The 25,847-nt window shown below is 51.6% G+C and overlaps 1 protein-coding gene across 1 annotated transcript in view; it reads right to left on the reverse strand.

The window, feature by feature from the left end:
* Nucleotides 1-25,847, reverse strand: part of LOC144722156 (protogenin-like) — a 72,782-nt gene that overhangs the window by 18,202 nt on the left and 28,733 nt on the right. The window contains exons 8-10 of the mRNA XM_078600330.1: nucleotides 18,167-18,331; nucleotides 17,470-17,775; nucleotides 16,290-16,478 (exon numbers count right to left, since the gene is read on the reverse strand). Coding sequence (XP_078456456.1) covers nucleotides 16,290-16,478; nucleotides 17,470-17,775; nucleotides 18,167-18,331 — 660 coding nt within the window. The remainder of the gene's footprint in view (nucleotides 1-16,289; nucleotides 16,479-17,469; nucleotides 17,776-18,166; nucleotides 18,332-25,847) is intronic.

A 25,847-nucleotide genomic window follows, 5' to 3' on the forward strand; every position in this document is an offset into this window, starting at 1 on the left:
TCACCCCGAGCACGGAGACGCGTTGATTCTTGACCAAATGCAAACCGATGATCGCACTTACCTCAACGCAAAATAACTACCCTTGACTAACCCACAAATCTGCACTTCTTGCTCTTATCAGTGGACAAGCACTCCCCGTTATCCTCAACATTCGTGGATATCAGAGTCCCCAAGGACTCGTGGAAAGGGTGGCTGTTACACAAGAATGTTCGCGTTGTCCATGATGCAGCAGTCGAGATAGGAGTTTCTGCTTTTCCTTCCATCCATCTTATCTGACAAGCCCAGAGGCCCCACGGCAAGCGGGGAGCCTTGTGCATTGGCTGATCAACGTGCACCCCGATCACAAGAGGGCATGTTTGAGAGAAGGGCGGAAGGCTCAGAAATTAAATGCCAGAGAAAGTTGCCCAAGCAGAGCATTGGACCCTACGGTAATGCACAGCCTTGTCTCTATACGCACAGTACAATAGTGGAAAACGGGCGAGGCAGTGTCAATTCTTCATAAGATACACGAAATAAAAAGTCTAACAATTTGAAAGTGCTGAAATGAACCTACTGTTTTTCGACCAGTGGTGTAATCTCCACATTCCTATGGAGGGGACCAGTCTCTCTTTAGCACAATCACCCTTGGTCAGTTAAGCTCCTGTCATATCTTGGAAACGACGATAGCCGGCCTCCATTTTCTATTCGAATAGGAGCGCCACCAATTTTGCTTGTGAAGAATAGAAGGGTGCACAATATAAACAAAGGCCACGCATTCCGCTAAGAATCGCCAAATGCTTCAAAGCACGTTTGTCTCCTTGTGATCTTTTCACAAGGAGCGGTTAATTTTCTCAGAAATTGGCCTTTCTTTTTGGGGGAGGGGGGTGGCAGGGGTGGGGGCGTAGTGGGGGGTGGGGGGCGGGGGATTGCCCCGACCGCCGCCCTGCGGCGTGCACCCTGACCCCGAGACGGTAACTCAGCCTCCTGGGCCGCACCGCCCCGGCTTAGTGGGGAGAACAAAAATCCCTGAAGAGGCCACCCCACAAAGAGGCCCCCCCGCAGCACGGCCAGCTCGTGAGAGCGGCTCCCAGCGGGGGTGTCCACCCGGGGCGGAGGGCGCCGCGGCCGAGAGGCCGACCCCCCATCGGGCTGCGTGGAGGTGCGAGCGCTGGGCGGGCGGAAGGGCAACTGCCCTGCGGCTCACGCAGCGGGGAAGCCCGCAGCGCAGTTCAAAGCGAGGAAAACGGGATATTATTCGTCAAAGTATTTTTTGTTAATTCTGTGTGGGGTTGTCCGTTACGAGGAGTTTTATAAGATTTTCAACGTTAAAGTGGCGCTTGTATGTATGTAGAACTTATTTCGCACCGCACGTAGCCAACCGTGCTAATCGGAGGGGCTTACTTAAATGCCTCGGCAACTCTAAGCGCCTTGCATCACATCTCATCTGAACCATTCTGATGCCCCTGCTGCAGTCTAGCCAAGGGGACCCTCAGTGGCAGCTGTCCCTGTTCGATTCCTGCAAGCCCCAACTCAACACTGCGACTCAAGTGGCAGCGTCGGCCACGATGATGGCGGTGCGGTGCCCATCGTGACCCCAGTGGGCTGCGACAAACTCGGCTCGCGATGGACGCGCAGAGCGAGGTCGACATTCGGCCGTGAAAGGAGGGAAGCAAGGGCTTTGCCGTGCCACTCCAAATACATTGCTTAAGTTTTACAAAAAAAAAAGTTGGAAAATAAAAAAAAACAGTTCGGATGTTTCCTGGCACGAGTGGGGCGGCGTTCATCTCTATGCGAGTCCGTGGTCAGAACACCACACTCGCGCTCTGTCGTTTTTACACTCGCACACGTGGACAAATACACCATTAATGTATTTATTGGGCGATTAAGAAAGCCTCAGATGAGCCTCGCCTTGTGAAGACTGATTACCGCGTATGCACGTCCTCTGCTGCCCAGGGGAAGGATTTAGAGTCGAGCAAGAAACAACCCGCGTTATAAATCAATCAATCCACACCTTGAAACATCTCGCAGCATTGAGAGCATGGAGAGGCGAAGGCTCATCGAACATAAAGTCCACTGAGGCGGTGCAGCCGAACGGCGGTCAGAAAGAAGCATCCCAGGGCGGAGAAGGAAGAGAGAGAGAGAGGGGAGGGGTGGGGGACTCTGCATGGCGAGACCACACAGAGCTCGGAGGAATGCTGCCACCACCACCCCCACCACCACCACCTCCCCCGCCACCCCAGCCCCGCGCACGAACCCTTATCCCGAGCACAAACACGCGCAGGCCACAAACACATCTCGGCACTGCAGCAGTCGATATCATAGCTCGGGGCCAGGCCAGATTAGGGTTGGATTATGGGGGCAAACATTCGGGGGGCAAGCAACACGGATTACGGCTCCCCCCCCCCCCACACACCACCCCCCCCCCTTCAGCGCCGTGCGATCGCTCCAGATCACTCTTGTTTCGATAGAAGACTTATTCATCTGACAGAATTGAGCAACTGAAGTGCTCATAATTCGGGCATCAAGTATTATACACACACGCGCGATACACGCTGGGCCACCGCCGAAAACCGTGGGGCTCCCTCAAGGCGGCTAAAGCCGTGCACTTTAACATTTAACCCAATAAACAGCAACGTGTAGCGCGCACTCGATGTTAGCTTCAAACCGCCGGGCCAGTGACGATGAACGCTTAAATGTCATTGACACTTTTCTTCCCACGGGGTTTTCTTGCTTTCCTATCCGTGGTTTCCACAGACAAAGAGACAGATTTCTCCCTATAGCCTTAACAGGCTGTTGGGGCAAGTGCTGATCGCAAGCACCTACGAAGGCCGGCACGGTGCATGAGGGTATGGGTGGCCATGTTTACACACCAAGTACTCGTTTGAGGCTGAGTCGACCTAGGGGAGGCCCCGGACCAGTTCAGAAAATTTTCACTGGTGTTGGCCGTCAGCGGGAATTTAACTCAGGCCGCTGGCTCCATAGCATAGCACGCTAACCACTGCGCCACCGCTCCCCATACACAAACATAGTGCACCTTATATCTTAGTGAGGAGCAGCATGTGCATTCGAGGCTGCATGGTAGCTGCGATGTTACAAATTAGCCTTCTTCTCCCGACGCCCGTTTGGAGTGTTTAACCCACAACGTTTGCAAGTGCGGTGACATTAAAATACTTAACACAAGCAGCTGTCAGAAAACGCCGCTTCACTAAATGGCTTTGACAATTTCACGCTCTCCGTGGGGAGCCCAGATTTTTTTGCTTCGGGTGGGGGGGGGGTTAGGAAAAGAGTTAAATGTAAAATATTTTAGCCATTTGCTTGGAGAGGAGGGGACGAAAAACAGAAGGCCATCCCCATAAATCAGGCCATGCCACTTTCCTCGAACACCTCATTGTCTGCCCCACAAAGGCGGACCAGCTCTGGGCCCAGCGCTGGGATCATCTGCAGATGCCCCCTGCCTGCCTGTCTCCGGGCAACAGCTGACCATCGCCCTCCCCGGGGGCAGACGCCACCCCTGCCCTCGCTCCGGCCCGCCTATTGTGTGCCGGGCAGTGGGGGAGGGGGGCTATCACGCGGCTCAACCTTTGGCTCGGTGACCCCTGGTCCCTGGTGGGCAGGGCCGCTCCCGCACCCCATCCCCCGCCCCCCGTTGCCCTCTGACCTGCCCGGCAGCCGCTTTCAGACCCCGACCTCTCGGGGTGCCCGCAGGAAAGGCCATTGTGGCCGTGGGGAACGAAAGGGGGACGCGCGGAATAAAGGCGGCACTGACAACTGGAAGAGTTAGTGCTCGCCAAATGTTTCCTGCGCTCAATTATTGTTTTTGCTTGCTTGCCTCGGAGCTGTGGGCTCGCGTGATGGTGCGGAGAGCGGCGACGCACCAGCGGGCGTTCGTTTAATTGCCGAAAAACCCTGCAGGCACTTACGGAATGCAATTCGCACGTTTCCTGGATGCGTGCGGCTCTCAGCGGATGTGTGGATGGGTGTCTGTGTGTATGTCAATGTGTGGATGAGTTTGCATGGATGCGTGCGTGTGTCAATGTGTGCACGAGTTTGTGTGTGTGTGTGGAGAGGTGTGTGTGTGCAAATGTGTGAATGGTTGTGCGTGTGCGTTGATGTGTGTATGGTTATGAGCGGATGTGTGGATTTGCAGTGTGTCCATGCGTGGATGTGTCCAAGTGGATGTAAGAATGAGTGGAAAGGCGTGTGAGAGTGTACGTCGATGTATAATTTGGTGTGGTATGTTAGTGGCGACCCGAGTTTGGTTCCCGCTCACGACAAATAACAGTGGCAAATATTTGAACCAGCCCTGGGCCTCCCTTAGGTCGACGAAACTGCAAATGAGTGCTTTGTGAAGACAATAAATGCCGGGCATGGTGCTGGCCACCAACCCCCTTGTGTGCTGTGCCAACCTTCATGGGTGCTAGCTTACAGCACTTGCCCCAACAGTCTATTATTTAACGGCTATACAGGGGATCTTTCTCTTTGTCTTGGCTGCCAACAAACATTGGAAAGATTTCAAAATCAAACCTTAAATGATGGTGCCTGCGTTCAGTAGCGCGCACACACACGACTGAACGTTCAGGAGTGCGTGTGCGCTGCTGGACATTGCGTAACGCACACACGCGCTCCGAGCGCCTCTCAAACAACACGGAGAGTTCGCCGGGCAGAGCTGCTCATCACTGGGCACTAACGTTCACGCATCGTCGCCACAAGATTCCGTGATGGCCTCACGGAATCGGGGTGGGGGGGGGGGCAAGAAGAAGCTTCACAGCGCCACGCACCGGAGGAGTTTCTCTTCGCCTACGGCAGCGGACGGTGGACGGTGATGAAACCGCAGCGACGTGGCGCTCGCCGAGCTGCGAGAGAGCGGAGCGGGGGCCCCCCTCGCCGTGGCCGCGCGAGGGGCCTCCTCCTCCTCCTCTCCCGTCGGCGAGTCAGCCCCCCGCGCTGGGGCCCGTCCGCTCAACGCGTCAATTTATCACGGCATTGATTTCGTGACAAGCCCGGGGATGCTGCATTAATCAGAATGAAAAGCTCCGTTGATGCTATTTTAGTCAAATTATCCGCGAAGGGTTCGCTCTCAGCCGAGACAAAGCCTTGGGCTGGGCGGCACTTTGGGCGCGATCTCTCTCACTTCCGGTGCGACCGCCCCGCGGACTCCGCGATTCACAAGAAACACAATCACGAAGCTCCTTTTCCGACGCGCAGCTCGGCCGGTAAACACGAGCTCGGCGATCGCCCGCGACAGCGCGCACCGCCACGCCTCTTTGGCGAGCGTCCATATTAATCGAAAGCCGCCGACTATTGCGCGTGTGCCGCGCTGCCGCGTTCAAAGCTCGCGCTCCGGGCGTCAAGCCAGCCCAACGAGAGCGCCCGGCGCTCTGCTAACAACGGCACTTTCCTCGGACAATCACGTCGAGCGTTGAGCCGACGGCGCGAGAGCGGCCCGCGGTTACGCGGCGTCCGAGGCCGTGCGCGCTGCCCGCCCGACTCCGGCACAACTGCGACGTTTTTTTCTCAAATGAAGATATATCCCCCGCGGCTACCCGGGCCACTTTAGTCCAAATTGATGCGCAGCGACGTACGGACGTACGGACGGTCGCGCGTGTTTATCGGCGCCCGCGCCACCGCCGCTCCTGTAACGGCCACGTGTCAATTGCGCCGGCAGGAATCGGCGTGAGCGCTCCGACTGCTAATTGATGAATGCTAATGAATTCCCCAGGCTCGGCGGTGCCCGGCGCTCGATATCTCAATACGCCGTAGCCACGGCGACGCTCGGGGTGTGGGTTCACGTGACGAGGGGGGGCGGGGAGGGGGGCCCTGTGCCCCCCCCCCACATCGCCTGCTCTCGGCCCAGCCGTCACATTCACCCAAACGCCCACGAGCCGCGCACCTCGCCATTGATGTGAATGTCGACATGCAGAAACGATAAGGGTGAAAACAGGAGATGTGAATGAGATCTACTTGTCCCTGCCACAGGAATGTAGAATTTCCGGTAACTAGCCAGAGGCTGCAAACATAGGATAAGCACCTCCACATACTCATGATCCGTAATATACGGTCGGTGTTTTGCGTTAGAGCGTGTAAATATGAGTGTGTCGTGAGACCTGCCACCACACAACACCCAGCCAGGTTGCTCATGGCAGAGCGAACAGCCCACAATCGGAATGTGGCAAAAGTTCAAATTCTGGTTGTGGGTTGACTCAGCCCATCAGCCTTCCTGGGTCACTTGGTGGGGAAATCAGCAGTGATTGTCCTATGGATAGATCCACCCCTGCCATAAGAATGTGGAATTTCCACCACGGGCTCCTGAACGAAATAAGAGATGAGCTCCGTCTCAACACTCACCTGAACGAGAAATCAGTTTTTACTTTCTATAACCAAGTAAGTGCAAGTTACGAGTATTTCATAATCACAGGAAATGTGTTTTATATTATTGATATTAATCTCAAAAATGGTCTGACCGCGTCTTGTATATGTGCATGTGTAGGCATGCATGAGTACACGCACACACGTGTGTTTGCGTGTATACATGCCAGCATACGTACAAGTGTGAGTGTACATGCGTGTATGCATTATGACATTTACATACTCCATGTACATCACGCTTCTGAACCCCGCACAGATGAAGGCCATCCCACACCAGAGCCCTTTGAGCCCGTGCTGCTGCAATCGATCCCATTCCCATGCGGACCCAGATCTCATCCCAGATCTCATCCCGGTTCCCTTCGTGCTCTTCCCCTCGAGCACTGTGAGCATCCTCGCCCTCCCAGCCGCCTTCTCCATCACGAGCGTCGCCCAGGGGCCACCAACTCTCATCGTCACTTGTCCCTCCCCTCAAGCCTGCTTGCTCATCCTGGCGGTGCATTGCAGTTTGCACTCTCGCCACGAGTGTCTCTCGCTGCTCAGCATGTATGCATCCCATCGCGGTGGACAACGCCAGCATCATTTTGTGGGAAGTCCTAAGAAGATTATGGCTACTGCCGCAGGAATTTCCACCGATGCCTCGGGGCAGGAAATGGAGATGAGCACTGCCCTACGCTCGCTCGAGAGCGGAAACTCTTGACTTTTAATAAAAGCGCGCGCGTTTATGAATACACTTGCCCAACCCCGCACGCCCGCGCATGTGGTGCGAATCAGACGTTTCAATCGTACATTCATCACTGGGCGACACGCGAATGCATTGACCTGTCTCGAATAAAGCACCTCGCGGGAAAAAAATTACTTTACTTTATCAGTCCATTAACTGCTCTGCATCAGCGGCGTGCATTGTTGTGGCGTCATAATGAGAGACGCTGGCGCGGAGACGGCGCGTCGGGGCCGGCCGTGGCGCTGCGCCTGCAGATAAATGCGGCGTATTAATCACGCGGCACGGCGGGCTGCCCTTTGACCCCGCGGGAAGCCACGCAGGTAGCGCGGGGTGCTCATTCAAGCCACGGGGTGCACACAAGCGCCGCGGGTTTGTTTTGAAGGCGCCAAGCCGATCATCTTAACGCCGTGGCGCCTCGAGTCAAAAGTACGAACTTAAATTTTCATCATCGGCCGCTTTTGAAAGGGCGCATTTTCAAACGGCGCCTTTAAAAAAAATCATTACAAGTGACTCGTTTGGCGCGTGAAGCCTTTTCAAATGATCTTGTGCAGATCTATAGTGTCGACATTGAGACGGCACCATCGATTTAACAGATTTCTATAAAATGTTATACACTCGCTGTGGCCAGAAGCAGTGATGCAAATGTGGATTTATAAGATAAAATCAAGACGAGAGAAATATGTCACACTTGAGCAGGAGGTGGAGTTATTTTTTCAAATCCACTGCGCCCTCCTAAAGCTTGAGACTAAAATCGGATGTGACCGTGTGCCGGGCCGAGGGACTAAAAGAATCGTGACGTATTTTAATAAATAAATGATTTCCCTTCACAGAGCAGCCTCCAGGTGACTGATTATGCTGCGGGCAAACCCCGGCCTATCAATCAGCAGGGCCCAGCGAGCGATTAGAGTTCCCAGGCTGACACAATCCAATAGAGTTTAATGCTGTGTGCTCATATACGACAGCAGCACCCTTGCGATAGCGATCGTTACCGCTCTCTAACGGTAGAGCACTATCCCCGCTTCTGTCCACGCGCAGCCGGCGTAGAACACAATCCGTTAGCTACATTACAAGAACGATGATTATAATTACCACTGTTCATGAGCCATTTGTCCTCGCGAGCCAACCGCGTAGGCCCCCAGAGGGATTTTGCGAAGTTGACGGAATACGAAGCTGCTTTATTCCATTTAAAATCCAAAGGTTGCAACGTAAATGAGCGTGAGGCCGCACTGAGTCAGCGGTGGAAATTTCACATTTTGCAAGAGGGACAAACCACTTCCGACAGAGCGGTGATCGTTTTATTGACCGCAAGGGGATGATGGGGCTGAGATGACCTCCCCCGTTCGGGATTTGAACTCTCGCACTCTCACGTGATTCCGATTGGATCACACTACCCACGTGATTCCGATTGGATCACACTACCCACGTGATTCCGATTGGATCACACTACCCATGGAACCCACCAGCAGCAACGTTTAAGGATTTGTGAGTTCCAACCAACTCTGACTGCTTTAGAGCCACACTTTGACACTTTCTTGGATTTTCCTGGACTTGAAACCAGACTTAGAGGTGCATGGCCGATATTGTAATGGGAGAAGTCATTTATTAAGCTGCGTATGCAACAATGTTTTTTTTTGCGATATACAAATGTAAACTCCACAATTGCAATCTGCCTGTGAAATACAATTTCGGCTCGTTAGATTGAGTCATTGATAAACGTATATGTGAATGTTTTTTACGTGGAGTTGTAAGATCTTGATTTGAAGCTTTCGTGACTGCAGGAATCCATACTCTTTGGTCCTTTCGGTAAAGTCACGTAGGTAGACAAAATAATAGATCACGACGTTTCGATCGCAACGCAAGCGACCGTCTTCAGGTGAGAGAGAAAGCCGGCTGCGAGACAAAATGTTCGCGTATTTTCCTGTCTATATTTGTTGCAAGCTCCGTGAATGAACAACGTGGGGAAGCCTTCATCCAGCAGTGGATTGACAAAGCGCTGTAAATAATGTTTCTGTTAAATGTATTTGTGTTTATAGCTGCTCTAAACATATTTCAACATGTATAATTTTGATTTCATTGCTGTTTACATTTGTTCTTTTTGCCCTTGTATTGTCTTACATCCCCCCCGGGTCTACTTTGAGAGAGATGTTAATCTCAATGGGATCTTACCTCGTGAGATGACGAGAGAGATATTTCTCGTTCTATCCCTGAGAGCGTCGTCCATGCTTCAGGCATTCACACACCACCGCTATCCATACCAACTGATTATTTTTGCTCTTTGGGTATTTCCAAACTTTTCCCTTTCCGCTCAAAACATACCGCGTTTCCAGTATTTTACACCGAATGTAAATAATCCGATCATTTAAGTAACGCTTAGTTTCTCTCTCAGTAATAAAATGCGATGGCATCAGGAATCAATATTTGAGCGGGGGAGCAGTTTTGACGTTGTTTTCCACTTGACCGTTACAAACATTAACACCATTCACACTTCCGCTACTACGACTACAATGTATGAGGAGTATGTCCAATCAATATTGAAATAAGCCCAACATCGTGTTCGCTTCAGATGATCTGCGCTGCGAATCTGTGAAGCGCCTTCGTGAGCACGAGTCACGAGGAACCCCCTCCCAGGCGAAGCAATGCAGGAGCCCGCAAGGATCGTTAAAATAAACGATTACAAGGACAGGCCACTGAAGTCCTCGCTTGTAAACAACTTTGTAAAAACGTGTTCAATGCAAATTGTCAATAACTGCCGAACCACTGCACATCGGAAAATCCACGGGGTGATTGTGGACCAGTGGCCACATGGCAGGGGTGAGTCGACACACAAAGGGCCTCTCGCCTCCCGCACGCGCCCACAGCCACCCACGTGAAACAGACGCACGCGCAGCCGTAAGGACGCCGGTAATGGTCACCGCTCGCAAGCGGCCGCTGTCGTTAAACAGAGGCATTCACGACAAAATTAATCTCAGTCTCGCAAATCTGTGGAAAAGGAAGGGAAAACCAAGCTTATATAGCCAAGGAAAAAATACCCACAATTGTTGCCAGCAAAGGCACCAAAAACATTTGCTAAACAGCGCTCACCTGTCACTCCGGCGGAATCAAGGCAATTGTGCGGCGGGGCTGCGAGCGCTGCCCCCGGGAGGGAAGGCCGCTCGTGGCGGAGAGCACACAAAGCCGACAAAAGCGAAACGGTGGGGTGGGCGGGGGCCGTTTGGGGGGCCCCCGGTGAGCGGACGGCAGGGAGAGATGGGCCCTTTAGAAGGAGCGCCGCGGCGCGCCTCGCACTCCGCACGGGCGGGTGGGCGGCCTCATCACGTCTCCCGCTGTGAGCCCAGCACGGCTTTGAAGGAGGCATTCACATGCAGGGCCTTGCGATTGAGACTTCAGCATATGACAGCAATTATTCATAACCCCTCACTTGCTCTCTCCTCTCTCTCTCACTTAGAAGACACACACAGTGTGTGTATTATCGTGAGAGTTTTAAAAGCAAATTAAACGCCTCTGTCAAATTTGATGGTAAATGTCGAATTTATTCACTGAACGGATGAATTTGCCACATTCCAGTTTCCAAAAAATGGAGACACAGCGGCGGCATGCTTGACAAATCATCCAAACATGATTTGCATAGAACTCACATGCGCCGTCCATCCGTCCACATACACTTATTGACACGTTTTCAGTCGTCAGCCCGTAGAGGCATTGTGGCCCAAAATATTAACGACACGACGTTGTTTGAGCAGGCAACCTCTGGTCCAGTTGAAACCGGTTCATTAAGACCCCTACGTGCCGTGTTGCCGTGCCCCCCTCCACCTCTGCACAGGCAAGTGTAACGTCTGGTCAAAGACGTGGAACGAACGTTGCCACAGCAAGGTCAGAAACTGGACAGTCCGGTCACAAACCGGACGGTTGGCAACTCGAGGGCCAATCCGCATGGTTTAGAAAATGGAAATCAAAGCACGACATACCTCACGGATAACACTGCAAACGTCAAAGTTATTTCTTAAGAGTGACTGCGATTATTCTATATTGCTCAGGAGTACACACGCAGCAAGCGGTGACCTTCGCAAATGGTAATATCGTGCTGCCGTAACCAACTTTGCAAACTTGCTTTCAAAAGTGCGTTGGGCATCGCGTGCAGCAAAGAAGAGATAAGGGGCCAACTTGAAATCCCAAACAGAACGTGCGCTTGTTGTGCTCACTTTTATTTACAACCAAGCCTCCAGAGCTTAAGGCCACTGGGCTAAGGCAACGCGAGCGAGCGAGCGAGCAGCTCAAGGTAAAGAAAACGTTCTGACTGATCCATGGCCCGCCGTGAAAACCAAGGTCTCTTCCACAAACGTAAACAACAAGACACCTCGTACTCCATACATTGCAGCGGGCCTGGCCTTGCCGGCTGAGCTCACGTTCACCTCAACCTGCACGGACCCCCCCCCCCGCCCGCCCGCCCCTTCCACTGCTCCAGCCAAGCGACAGCGGAGTGGCGGTGGCGGCAGAGGCGGCAAGGGAGACACGGAGGGACCTGCTTGTGGCTGTTAGAGTGACGGCAAGGGGACAGCACCGCTCGTTTTCGTTCTGTCACAACAAGAACCAATAACCTTCTTTTTATGTATTCATGTCTAATTAAAACGAAAGAGCAGGCTTTGACGAAGTCAGCGAGGGCTTGGAGGGAGCGGGCGGTTTGCGTGCCGAGTGAGGCGCGCAGTGGAGAGAACCACAGCTCTGTCAGCCGCATACTCAGGGGGTTACTCACTGCATTCTTTACTTAACACGCACACACACACTGCAGCACGGCTGTTACTTTTGTCAGTATTTTTTTCTTGAAAATATATTTGCGGAACACGAACTGGCATTTACTTTCCATTCGTATTATTCAATGAACAATATTTAACGAATAAATTTGAGCATTTAAGCCAAGGATTAAATGAATTACACCCTTCGAACTGAAGTGACCTAAACTGGATCTTAATTTTTTTTTAAACCCCACGATTGTTCCATAGTTAGCACCATTGATGCATTACCTAAGGTCAGGCAGCCAACATAAAGCAAGAGGCTCGCTGTGAATGGGAGAACCCAAGCTCAGTTAAACTTTAACAGCGTTCCCGTTGGATGGGTGGGAAGGAGACGAGGACATTGGGGCAGATCAGTAAATCTTGCCGCTGCTGGTGGCGGTGAGGGAGATGTCGGGGGCCTTCCAAGCGAGTTTGAGGAGGTAATGAGTCCTTTAATTAAAAGGTCTGTGGAGTGAAGCGATGGCGCCAACGCATGACTCTGCGTTTAGACGGCACTGGTGAATCAGCAGAACGTTGTTTTCACAAGCACTGGCCAATGATTGACTACAGTGCAAAGGCAGAGAATGATATTTCAATGCTCTGTAATGATTTTACAAAAACCATACGCAGTAGAATTGCTCACGTCCATGCTGACATGTCACTCATTGTCAAGCAAACATCATGAGCAAGAGTCATTGCAAGCGTGCCTGATATCTGTGTGGCATTGCAGACAGCAGGAATCACCGTAGGGAAAATGTTACGGATGATTATTCACAGGAGAAATGCCTCTGCAATATGCTACCAGTAACCAACAAAGCACAAAGCCACTCCTCCTGCCTACGGTGCGATGTTCAGTGAATTGTTGCGATCAGGGTTACGATTTGTTTCAAGAATAGACTATTTTTGCACGATTTGGCGGATGGTAGCATCTCTTGTGGCTGCACACATCGTGCGAACACATTGTGAACAATGCACGCGAATCGACGCGCAGTGGATTGTCACGCACGTGATTCAGTGCTTGTATCACGAGCTTAAGAATCAATACTCATCGATGAATCAAAGCACCGTTGCATCTCCAGTTGACGGTAACGTGCACCCAAGGCTACGCTTGTGGCCAAATGGGATTTATACTCAGCAGCAGCAGCAGATTCTCTTTGTGGCGGTGTCTTCGGTCAACACAGAGCAAATTGAAGTCGGATGGAGTTGCGCCATTACATTCTGCATTTAACCAATGTAAAGAACTCTGGAGGATCTTGTCTCAATTGTGATTGGCAAGATACTCTACAGCTGTGGATACTATCTCTGCTGACATTAATGACGGGGAACATTCGTGTTGATGTTTCCCCTTGTTATCGTGGAGTGGCGGTGCAGTGGTTAGCAACTATGAGCCCAGCCACCTGGAGCTGTATTCCAAGCCACGCCTAACATCAGTGGCGACTGCAATCTGTTCCCAGGCGTCGCCTACACAGCAACCTGCAGTGGCCACCGCGGTGAAGGAGGGAAGGAAGCTCAATCAACCCCCAGGGGCTGACACTGAGATGGCAACCCTATCCAGCAGTGGATTGGAAAATGGCTGAAAGTTAATTTAATTATCATTCCTGTTTTATCATGACGGCTAATAAACCGTATTACATATCGATTTTTTGTTACATGTACAATCTACAAAAAAATGATGGATATCATAAAAATGCAATTTTCATCAAATAGAAATCTCAGAGGTTTCTCAACAGCAGCAGCGCATTAAGCATATACACGAATGCGTTCACAATGCCCTGGTAAGAATAATTTGTTCACGCAAAACTAGAAAAATATTTATCAAATATAGTAAGCAGTTAGTCACTTGCCAGTGATGCAACGGCATGCTTGGGAAACTTAGAATCTCTTAGACACAGTAGTGGCAATAAAAATAACTCTTTAGCCTGATAGGAGCACCGAGTTAGTGAACAACTCGTACAGGGAGGGGGTACGCTCTCTAACAACAATAACAACAATAACAACAATAACGATATCCACTATTGCTGTTATGCAGGTCTGTTGTATTTCATAACCCAACCCATGATAGAGTCAAAGTATCTCTCCCTATCCAAATGCGCGAGGAGGGAGAGGAAGTCTTGTCAATTGGTGGCCTTGAGCACGTGGCAGAAATTCCACATTCCCGTGGTAGGAGCCAGTAGATTAACCGCCGCTGACTTTCTATTTATCACTGACCTCAGGGGAATAACAGGCAGAGTCATACCCCAGGCTGGGAACTGAACTTGCAACCTTCCAATTGAGAGTCGAACCGCAGCACCACCAGGCCAGATTTTCATGAATAATAGGAAGGATTGTGTGCTGTCACGATGTTGTCTACATCTTATCTGTGACATGATGGAAAGCAAATCATAGCGCACATCATGAATACCACTACACTCCCCCTCCCAACCCTCTGGGTAATCGCATTCATAGAGAACACGCTCATGGGAAAATATCCAACAGCATAGAAATACACTTTATATGACTCTCGCATAGACGGGTAAATTATAGGAGTACTGCTGGCTCGTGTGGAGCCACTCACTCACGAGGCACCGCTGGCTCGTGTGGAGCCACTCACTCACTCACTCACGGGGTACTGCTCCACACGTGCTCACTCTAAACTGGGACCTGTCCTGAGCGGGGAGAGAACTGGTAGGCCGGAGTGACAGCTCAATTCATGGACTCGAGGTGAAAACCACGAAACCACAGCCAGCCTTAATAATATATATATAATAATATATATAATAATAATATATAATAATCTATATAATAATATATAAGTGTGCAAGTTTTCCTGACGTTTGTCTCAAAGCGTCTGCTGACATGAGGCAGCCATTAAAGTGGTGTCAATGTAAATTCCCCTGATTAATTTTAAACATGTTATTTAGAAGTGGGTGAGTGGGACTGTGGTTAGAACACCCGACTCACTACAAGAAGGCTTGATCGCCTAACACTGGATCTTGGCCACCAAAATAGATAAGCAGGGCTTTTTTGAGCTGGAAGATTAAAATATAAAGCAGTAGCACCTTTGCTACAGAACCACCATCATCACTCCCACTCTGACCTTCCACGCCTGCACATCCTCTCGCCCTCCCGACAGCAGCTTCCCCTCCATTCCAATAGCCAGCTCTCTCCCCGACTCTCCACAGCCTCTTCCCTACAATTCCCCAGGCACTCCGCTCTCTCTCTCTCCCCCGGTTCCCCAACGCCCTCTCCCCTCACTCGCAGAAGCCCGCGCTGTAGAAAATCCCACCTCCATCTTTGTCACCGCCTCTCCACACCCAGACTGCGTCCCCCACAGCATTTACCCCACTCGGGGAGCGGAACGGTGGGCCCCAGCGCGTGTTACGGCAACAACATCTTCCAGATTCTATTTAAACAAGCCGGCAGAAGAGGTATCTTTTAAATGGTGGACACGGTGAAAGGAATTTCTCAAAAAATCCTTTCGGGGGAGGCTGATAACAAGAAAGCAATCACTCAAGCGGAGAGAAAATTACCACTGCCGCAGCATGAAGCAGACGCTGGAAGTGATTCGCCACCGCTGTGACCGACAACCTCTGCTTGTTGTAAATTGTAAACGGGGGGAAAAAAAATTCGCACAATAAGGCAACGTTTCAGGAAATGACCCTTATCGGAACAGAGGGAGACATAGGCAAGTCAGCAGATTGTGAATGGAAGACTGATCCTGTGTGTTACAAAGGCTGATCGTGTACAAAGGTTGTACATGGGACATAAAACAAACTCATTAACAATTACTGCACTTGGCCCCACCCCAACAAAGACAGACAAAGATCCCCTGCTCATGAAGTGTAAAAATAAGCGTCACGAGTGAACACCTATTGAGGCAAGAATGCCATATGTGCAGGTGGTATGGCCTGAACCGCCTTTGTCTTCCTCGTGCTGAGATATACATACCGGACCAGACACTTAATTAAAGCCGAGGACAACCATGGGAAGTCCAGGCCAGGTTCAGCTACCACCTGCCCCTGATGCTGTTCATAGCCTAGAATTGAACCCAGGTGACCAGTATCGTAGTGCAGTGTGTAATCCACTGCGGCTCCACTCTCCAAAATGACCCCAATCTTGCACACAAGGACAAATATTTCCCTACAGCCATAGAGACCGTTGGGGCAAGTACTGTGAGCTAGCAGCTATGTAGGCCGGCACAGTCGATGAAGGGGTGGTGTAGACAGCACCACACCTTGCCACGTTTGTCTCCCAATTTCTGAAGTTTACATCACACCAGGTACTCATATATTTCGACACATAGAGGAGGCCCAGAACCGGTCAAGATATCCCTTTGCCCACTGACGTTAACCGTGGCTGGGAATTGAACTCGGAGGCCACTGTGTTTGTAGTGCCGCGCGTGGCTACGGTGGCGAGCGAGAGAAGGGGGGGAGTGGAGGAGCCGACTCGCGAGACGCAGCGAGTGGGACGCTCACCGAGGTCGCTGATGATGTAGGCCTGGTCGCGGGCGGGCAGCAGGATGGGCCCCACCTGGAGGTGGCCCTCCTGCTCGCGGTACAGCAGCCGGTGACCCCGCACCGCGCCGCGCCCCGACGCCGCCTTCCAGGTGACGCGCACCGCCGTGCAGTTGAGCGCCTCCAGGTGCAGCGCCGGCGACACGGGGACTGCGGCGCAGAGAGAGCACGGCCGTGACCACCCCGCCCCGCGCCGGCGTGCTCAGCGAAGGTGCTGCTGGTGGTGGCGGTGATCGTAGTGGTGGCAATTGGGATGGTGGTGGTTCTTTTAGTGATCGTGCTGCTGGTGACGATGGTGCCGGTGGTGCCGGCTATGATGGTGCCAGTGGTGATTGTGATACTTTTGGTGATGGTGCTGGTGGCAATGGCGGTGATGGTGGTGCTCGCATTAATTGCGTAGATGATGCCGGTTATGATGGTGGTGGCATCTGCTACGGTACAATATCACCGTGACTTTGATTACTCTCATGGTGGCCAGGAAGTATGCGTGTAATCCAGTGGTTTGCAAACAGGGTTGGTGGCTTATATCATTGTTTGGATAAGACATGCCAACTGCATCATAAATTTAAGTACAGCAAATATTTATTTCCTACAGGTCCCCCAGATTCTTCCTAGACATTTACTCTTCTGAAAACTTGTTAAACCATCCAAAGCAAGGCCCTCCTTACAATGTCTTGAGATTCAGTAAGCCCTTCCAGTATGATAATAAATTAACATAATCAATCTAAGATCAAATTGTGGTCAATAAAACTCACTATGCGAGAAGACAACAATTGTCATCCAGCTCCCACCACAGAACTATGGAGCATCCACCACTGGCTTCGAGTCACCAATAAACAGGGGCCCCAGCCTTTTCTTGCTGGAGCAGGACAAGACGAAGATACCAGGGGAGGCCCAGGACCGGTTCAGCTAATCGTCGATGATGGTGGTACGCCGTGAACAGAAATCGAAACACGCTTGGACACACGAAGCGGTGACTATCATTGGTGCCGTCAGGCAAAGCCGGAGCCACAGCACGCGGAGAAGAGAGACGGCCAAACTGTTGCTCTACGGAGCGGGAGAGAGAGCAAGCGAGGGGAGAGCGAGGGGAGAGAGAGAGCGAGGGGTGAGCGAGCGGGGGGAGAGCAACGGAGAGCGGTACCGTCGCGGGCGGTGAGCTTTGGCGTGCGGTGCGACAGCCACACGGACGGCTCCCCCCAGCCGGCGCGCGTCGCCGCCGCCACGCGCAGCAGGTAGGTGCTGTCGGGCGCGAGGCCTCGCAGCAGCCAGTCGCCCCGCTCGCCCGGCACGTCGAGCGCGTGCGGCGCCCCGTCCGGCCCGCGCCGGTACCACAGGCGGTAGGCGGTGAGGCGGCCGCGGCGGTAGCGCGGGGGGATGGCCCCCCAGGAGACGCGCACCTCGCGGGGGCTCAGGCTGCTCAGGCTCAGCTCCGGGGCGCGCAGCGGCACTGTGGGGGGGGGGGCGAGGTGTGGGGGGGAAGGGGGGCGAGGCGGGGATGGGGAGGATGGCAGCGGGGAGGGGGGCGCGAGGTGGCCGAGCGAAGAGAGGATGAGGCGAGGGAAGAGGGAAAGAGGAAGGAGTGGGAAGGGGATGAGGCGGTAGTGAGCAGAGTGTGAGGCGTAGTGAGCAGAGTGTGAGGCGTAGCGAGTCGAACCCGCGTGCACGGGATGCAGCAACACAGCGAGGGCTCGCGAAGCCAGAGCCACTTCTGCTCGCTCTCTTGAAACTCGAGTGTGCAACTAAAACTCACTTGGGTGTAACACAGCACTGCGTCAAGTTATCCAGCTCAATACTCGTGTGGTGCTGGGGCAGCCGTGCTCGGGGCATTGGGGGCTCACCGTCCTCCAGCGTGGTGCCCATCACGTGCTCCGACATGCGGCTGGCGCCCACGGGCATGTAGGCGACGAGGTAGAAGGTGTAGTTGGTGGCCGGGTCGAGGTCGTCCACAAGGTAGCGCGACGTGTCGTTCCCGATCACGATCTGGTACTCCTCGTTGTTCATCCCTGTGGTGCCGCCACGGGATGGGGGGTGGGGGCGAGGGGGGGGGTGAAGGGGAGGAGGTGAGGGATGCAGAGAGAGTTGCTCCTCATCCAGGAACTCAAGTTGGCTACGTACGGTGCGAAAGAAGTTCAACATGCATACATACGGCCCTGAGCTCCACTGCAGCACGCAGAGCGATGCGGCAAATTGGTCTGGCGAGGCCGGCTGAGACAGAGTTAGATTTATAGACATGGCCACGTGGTGCGGTGGGGATATAGAGATGGAGTTTAAATTAGATAGGTAGACAGGTTCCTCACTGGTGCAGTCAGTGCGCTGGCATGTCGTCCCTTCCCCCGCACCTCCGATGAGCATGGCTGGCTACGTACGATACATACCATGCGTGCGTCCTGGGCATGAAGCTAAGAGCCCCTGACGAGCACTACCAGGCTGTGCGCACCACGGCCTGGCAGTTTGACTGCCATGGAACCCCTCGTGTTCCTTCTGCTCCAATTTGCGCTCATCAACGTCGATTTAAAGCCACGTCTGAAATTGTTCTCAGAAAGAGCTATTAGCTGTGTCAGGGAAGAGCCCATTGGTATAGATATTTTGGCAAGGGACATCAGGCCACGTTATTGATAATCCAAACATGGAATATGGGAAATTAGTTTCCGTTATGTCCACTTGATACATTGACAGGAATTAATCAATTCCGTCAATGAATCATTAAGGCTCAACATTTAAGGAACACACGAACTTGTTTTCCATTTGGTTGTATGTCTTTATTATGAAGCACAACGTCGTGCAGGAGCCATCCGGCTCGGCCTCTTCGCAATGCATTAACATTCTCTAGATTATGTCGCTGCTATAAATGTCCAAAGGATGGGCCATTTTGTTGAGCTGTCTTTTGTGACCAGGTCGCTTTTGAAAAACAAGACCTCAGTGGGCCTTGCCAAGTAGGATGGGGATGTTTGGGTGATTTGTTCACCTTTCTTGTAATTTGCACTATTGCCATGTTTTTGTACTGTTTGTTGTTGTAACCTTCTTACCCGCCCCTACTGGACACCTGTGAAAAGAGCTTTATAGCTCAGCGGATTCCTCCTGCAGTATTAAGAAATATTCTGATTCTCATCCCGTCTCAGTGATGTTCACAATGGCTGCCTCAGCGGTGACCCGGCACTGTGTAACGCCTCGGTTCGAGTCCAGGTTTAAACCGCCCGTGATTACATCGGGTTCTGACGTCGAGCAAAAGTTTTGACATATTTCATGTTAGTTCACGAAATGCATCCCTTTAACACAACTTGCCAGCCACATGGAATGGTGTGCCAACTAAAACGGTGTGCCATCTAAAACGGTGTACCACCTAAAATGCCGTGCAACCTAAAGATAATAATTTTTAGGGGCTGCAAAAAAACTTTCTGTAAAAGGCATAACTTCTCTCGCACACAAAGTGGAGCACTGCGCACTATCACAATTACAAATCGAGATTCTAATTTGTCAGCACAATTGGAATGTGACTGAGATTTAATGAAAGAAAAAACACTCTGGGCAAAAACATACGTATGATGCAAAAGAAGTTCAACATACATACAAGATGTGAGACAACCTTCATGTTGCTCACGGTGATACACACACAGTACATATTACACACACACCACACACACACAGTGACACACACACACAGTACACACACACACAGTACACACAGTACACACAGTACACACAGTACACACACACATCACACACACACAGTACACACACACAATACACACACACAGTACACACACACAATACACACACACAGTACACATTAATTGACAGGTTAATCAATCAGATCAACTCGATTGACTAAATTGAAATGTTACGACAGCCCTAACAGTTTATTACTCAATGGTAAAACTAAAATTAGGGACAGCGTTGGCAATGATGCGTGCCAGCTTCTCTATTGACCCTGACCCTAACGGAACAAGTGTGTGTGTAACGTGTGTGTGTGACGTGTGTGTGTAACGTGTGTGTGTGTGTAACGTGTGTGTGTGTGTAACGTGTGTGTGTGTGTAACGTGTGTGTGTGTGTAACGTGTGTGTGTGTGTAACGTGTGTGTGTGTGTAACGTGTGTGTGTGTGTAACGTGTGTGTGTGTGTAACGTGCGTGTGTGTGTAACGTGTGTGTGTAACGTGTGTGTAGTGTGTAACGTGTGTGTGTAACGTGTGTGTGTAACGTGTGTGTGTGTGTAACGTGTGTGTGTAACGTGTGTGTGTGTGTAACGTGTGTGTGTGTGTAACGTGTGTGTGTGTGTAACGTGTGTGTGTGTGTAACGTGTGTGTGTGTGTAACGTGTGTGTGTGTGTAACGTGTGTGTGTGTGTAACGTGTGTGTGTGACGTGTGTGTGTAACGTGTGTGTGTGTGTAACGTGTGTGTGTAACGTGTGTGTGTGTGTAACGTGTGTGTGTGTGTAACGTGTGTGTGTAACGTGTGTGTAGTGTGTAACGTGTGTGTGTGTGTAACGTGTGTGTGTGACGTGTGTGTGTAACGTGTGTGTGTGTAATGCACCTGTGTAGTGTGTAACGTGCGTGTGTGTAACGTATCTGTGTGCGTAACGTGTGCGTGTGTAGTGTGTAACGCGCATAATGTGTGTAATGTGTTTATGTAATGCAGTTACTAAACATTTTATAATTTTGAGAATATGTGTCCATGTGTATTGCTCCTATATCGCAGTGTTCGTGTTAAAGTTCGTAGTCATTTATACATTTTCCGCGAATATTAGTTTCGCAGGAAGGGAGCGATTGATTGCTCTGTGTAATCCAAATCGTATAATTTGCCTGTAGCTTTCCAGCGATGTGGATGTTGCATTTGTTTGTTTTTTAGCTATTTGGAGGACACTGGAAAACCTGGAGGAAACCCACACAGAGAGAAGAACAGTCAGTCCCCACACAGAGAGAAGAACAGTCAGTCTCCACACAGAGAGAAGAACAGTCAGTCTCCACACAGAGAGAAGAACAGTCAGTCTCCACACAGAGAGAAGAACAGTCAGTCCCCACACAGAGAGAAGAACAGTCAGTCTCCACACAGAGAGAAGAACAGTCAGTCCCCACACAGAGAGAAGAACAGTCAGTCCCCACACAGAGAGAAGAACAGTCAGTCCCCACACAGAGAGAAGAACAGTCAGTCCCCACACAGAGAGAAGAACAGTCAGTCTCCACACAGAGAGAAGAACAGTCAGTCTCCACACAGAGAGAAGAACAGTCAGTCCCCACACAGAGAGAAGAACAGTCAGTCTCCACACAGAGAGAAGAACAGTCAGTCTCCACACAGAGAGAAGAACAGTCAGTCTCCACACAGAGAGAAGAACAGTCAGTCCCCACACAGAGAGAAGAACAGTCAGTCCCCACACAGAGAGAAGAACAGTCAGTCTCCACACAGAGAGAAGAACAGTCAGTCTCCACACAGAGAGAAGAACAGTCAGTCTCCACACAGAGAGAAGAACAGTCAGTCCCCACACAGAGAGAAGAACAGTCAGTCCCCACACAGAGAGAAGAACAGTCAGTCTCCACACAGAGAGAAGAACAGTCAGTCCCCACACAGAGAGAAGAACAGTCAGTCTCCACACAGAGAGAAGAACAGTCAGTCTCCACACAGAGAGAAGAACAGTCAGTCCCCACACAGAGAGAAGAACAGTCAGTCTCCACACAGAGAGAAGAACAGTCAGTCTCCACACAGAGAGAAGAACAGTCAGTCCCCACACAGAGAGAAGAACAGTCAGTCTCCACACAGAGAGAAGAACAGTCAGTCCCCACACAGAGAGAAGAACAGTCAGTCCCCACACAGAGAGAACAGTCAGTCTCCACACAGAGAGAAGAACAGTCAGTCCCCACACAGAGAGAAGAACAGTCAGTCTCCACACAGAGAGAAGAACAGTCAGTCCCCACACAGAGAGAAGAACAGTCAGTCTCCACACAGAGAGAAGAACAGTCAGTCTCCACACAGAGAGAAGAACAGTCAGTCTCCACACAGAGAGAAGAACAGTCAGTCTCCACACAGAGAGAAGAACAGTCAGTCTCCACACAGAGAGAAGAACAGTCAGTCTCCACACAGAGAGAAGAACAGTCAGTCCCCACACAGAGAGAAGAACAGTCAGTCTCCACACAGAGAGAAGAACAGTCAGTCTCCACACAGAGAGAAGAACAGTCAGTCTCCACACAGAGAGAAGAACAGTCAGTCTCCACACAGAGAGAAGGACAGTCAGTCTCCACACAGAGAGAAGAACAGTCAGTCTCCACACAGAGAGAAGAACAGTCAGTCCCCACACAAAGAGAAGAACAGTCAGTCTCCACACAGAGAGAAGAACAGTCAGTCCCCACACAGAGAGGCATCCGAGTTGGAATCAAACCCTGGCCCTTCTTGGTGTGAGGCTCGATTGTTACCACTGTGCCACCCCGCTGACTATGTTATGGTAACGTTCAAAAATAACTTCGTGATTTCCTAAACAAAAAGGAGAGGATCCCGGTTTAGAACGACAGGCAGCCACCAATCCCAGGGACTTCTCGCTAACGAGCGGTGGACAACCGATAAGTCGATAATCAGCCGGCCATTTACCACACACGCCTCTCCTCATTCCATTCTTGATCTCGGCAGCCTCCGAGAAGCGCTTCCCAAGGTTTCAAAAAACGGGGGGTATTACCGCATTACTTTTCAATACCGTCGCAATCTTCACGTATAACCGCGCGAGAGGCCTCCGAGACGCGGAGACCCACGCCGATCCACGGCACCAATACCCCCGACGCCAACGGCCAGGGGACGCAGGCGAGGGTTGCGTGGGTTGCGAGAGTTGCGTGGGTTGCGAGGATTGAGTGGGTTGCGTGGGTTGCGAGGGTTGCGTGGGTTGCGAGGGTTGCGAGGGTTGCGTGGGTTGCGAGGGTTGCGAGGGTTGCGTGGGTTGCGTGGGTTGCGAGGGTTGCGAGGGTTGCGTGGGTTGCGTGGGTTGTGAGGGTTGCGTGGGTTGCGAGGGTTGCGAGGGTTGCTTGGGTTGCGTGGGTTGCGTGGGTTGCGAGGGTTGCGTGGGTTGCGTGGGTTGCGAGGGTTGCGTGGGTTGCGTGGGTTGCGTGGGTTGCGAGGGTCGCGTGGGTCGCGTGGGTTGCGAGGGTTGCGAGGGTTGCGTGGGTTGCGTGGGTTGCGAGGCCGCTTCATCATCAACAACTGTCAACGGCGTTTGACCGGCCCGTCGCTGAGCGTGCGGTCTCTGAAGCAACGACAACAAATCTATTCACGAGGAAATTTACTTGTAAACGTGATATAAATGAAAGCGTGATAGCTCTACGTATAGCCCAACCGTAGGAAAATGGAATTGGTAATTAAACGTGATAAATCACCTCGAAAATATCATCGAATAAATAGCAGCTCGGCAGGCTGAGGTATTGAGTTATGAACGTGCTGTATTGAGTTTGAAGTGTATTTTTAGCATGAAAGTAGACGTTGTTTAGATTTGCTCAAAACAGACAAACAAATAAAAATCAATACCAATGAACTGAGTATCACATTTTCTGTCATAAGAGCTGACATCCGCAAGCTTTCACAAACATGGTGATCGTGTCCTAGGCAATTCTAAAGGCACAGAGCGATCACCACAAGGTTACCTTTATTCAAACATCCACACACAGACACACATTTATCCAGACGTCCACATGTGCACAAATATGCACACATATATTATCACACACCCACGCGCACAGTTACACACATTCACATGCATGTTTTCACACACATGGACATCTTTACGGACACATTCACACACGGGCACACGTATCTTTTGGAACTCATTCACACTCTCACATACAAAGACAAATATCCCCTGTATGTGACGATGATGTTACTACGGCGATTGTACCAGGCTAGGTCCACTCTGAGGTCACATACAGAGTGCCATTCTCATTTCCATTCAGATACGTTCACACATACGCATTTGTATGTGCTCAGGAACACACGCACAAACACACAGACTTCAGAACTATTTTAAGCAATCATATCTATAAACGTTGAAGGTTGCTTTGAGCTGAAACTTTAACTTCAGAGTAAATGAACGCGCGTGCACGCGTATAGAGGAACACAAACATTCACACGCACACACGCCTTTTCAATGTCTATGCCGCTCCGTATTAAACAGTTATTATGTCGCAATCTAAAGAAGGTTACTTAAATTAGCCGGCAGAGAGAAAGGCCCGTTTAATGCGACGAGAATAGGTTAAAACGGGTGCAGAGCAACACGACCCAAAACAATTACAGCCTCATTTGCATGAAATCGTTTCTCCCCCTCACGGAGCCCTCCCCAGGATCACGGATCAATGCGGGGAGCGCACGGCACCAGGATTTCCACGCTCAACAATCGCCTCACTTTTCACAAACACAGGCCGGCCGTACGGGCCGTTATTAACTGGCACCGGTGGAGAAAGGCCCTTATTGATCAGCAATAATTAAAACGGCGTTGCTGCCAGGGCCTCTGTCTCTGAAGCCCTCAGAGGAGCACAAAGAGCCGGGGGGGTCCCCCCCTCCCCCCCTCCCCCCCTCGCTCGCTTCAAGCGGGGGGACGGGACGGGGGACCCCGAGCAGGGTCCTCGGGGTCTCCCCCCCCCCCCCCGCTCGCTTCAAGCGGGGGGGGGGGGGGGGGGCGGTGGTCCCCGGCAAACAAACGGCTCGGCCACGGCGTCGGCGGCCGGCAATTCAAGCGCTTTAATTGGTTTTCTCTCCTCGGCAGCATTCACGCTCGTGTGGTCATCTCGCCGAGGTGCCGCGGGTCACGCCGGCGCGGCGAAGCCCTCGCGGCTCCAGCCCCGCACCGCTCGCCAATAAACAAATAGAAGGCGCTCTTCTCCGGTACCACAAAAGTGTCTCTCTTTAAATTAATGCAGACCAAAAGACACGCGGGGATTATCCACCGGCCACGTTTCTCTCCACACAAATTAAGTAGAAACACGGGCATTGTGCCGCTTTCTCCATTTCATGTGGCCCAGCTGCCCGGAGGATGTCAAGAGCCCTCTTTCCACTCTTGTTCCTGTAACCCTTGACCCTTGTTTCAGCTGCCGGGCGGTGCGTTTCAGTGGGGATTTGGGCGGTGGGTCACCGCGGGTTCTGGGAAAGCGGCGCCGAGCGAAGCGACCATCTTGCGACGTGGACACTCCACCAGGGCCTTGTGCCGGTGAGCCGCGTGTGGTGTCGCGCGGCGCGGGGCCGTGCTGCTAGCAGAGGGCCTTAGCCTCATCTGGAACCAACCTCACGGATGCAACATCCTCAAAAGTATCTTTTGTCCCGAGCTTCCCACCTCCGCTAATGAAAGAGCCAAAGTAAATGATGCTCTTTGAGATGAAAATCGAAGTGCTTCGCCGCCAACGCAGTTCAGAAGCTCTGTTGCGTTAGAAACTCGTGTGCAGCGGCAAAAACGGGTACGTTTAAGCGTTTCTCATTTTTGAATTAAAGCAACAAAACCAAAGGCGACGAGTAATTGAAATGAGATTTCCAATTTAAACCGGCAAAAGAAACCTGACAAACGCTGAC

Source organism: Lampetra planeri, chromosome 13 (assembly GCF_965212315.1).
Source record: "Lampetra planeri chromosome 13, kcLamPlan1.2.h2, whole genome shotgun sequence".
Classification (NCBI taxonomy): Eukaryota; Metazoa; Chordata; class Hyperoartia; order Petromyzontiformes; family Petromyzontidae; genus Lampetra; species Lampetra planeri.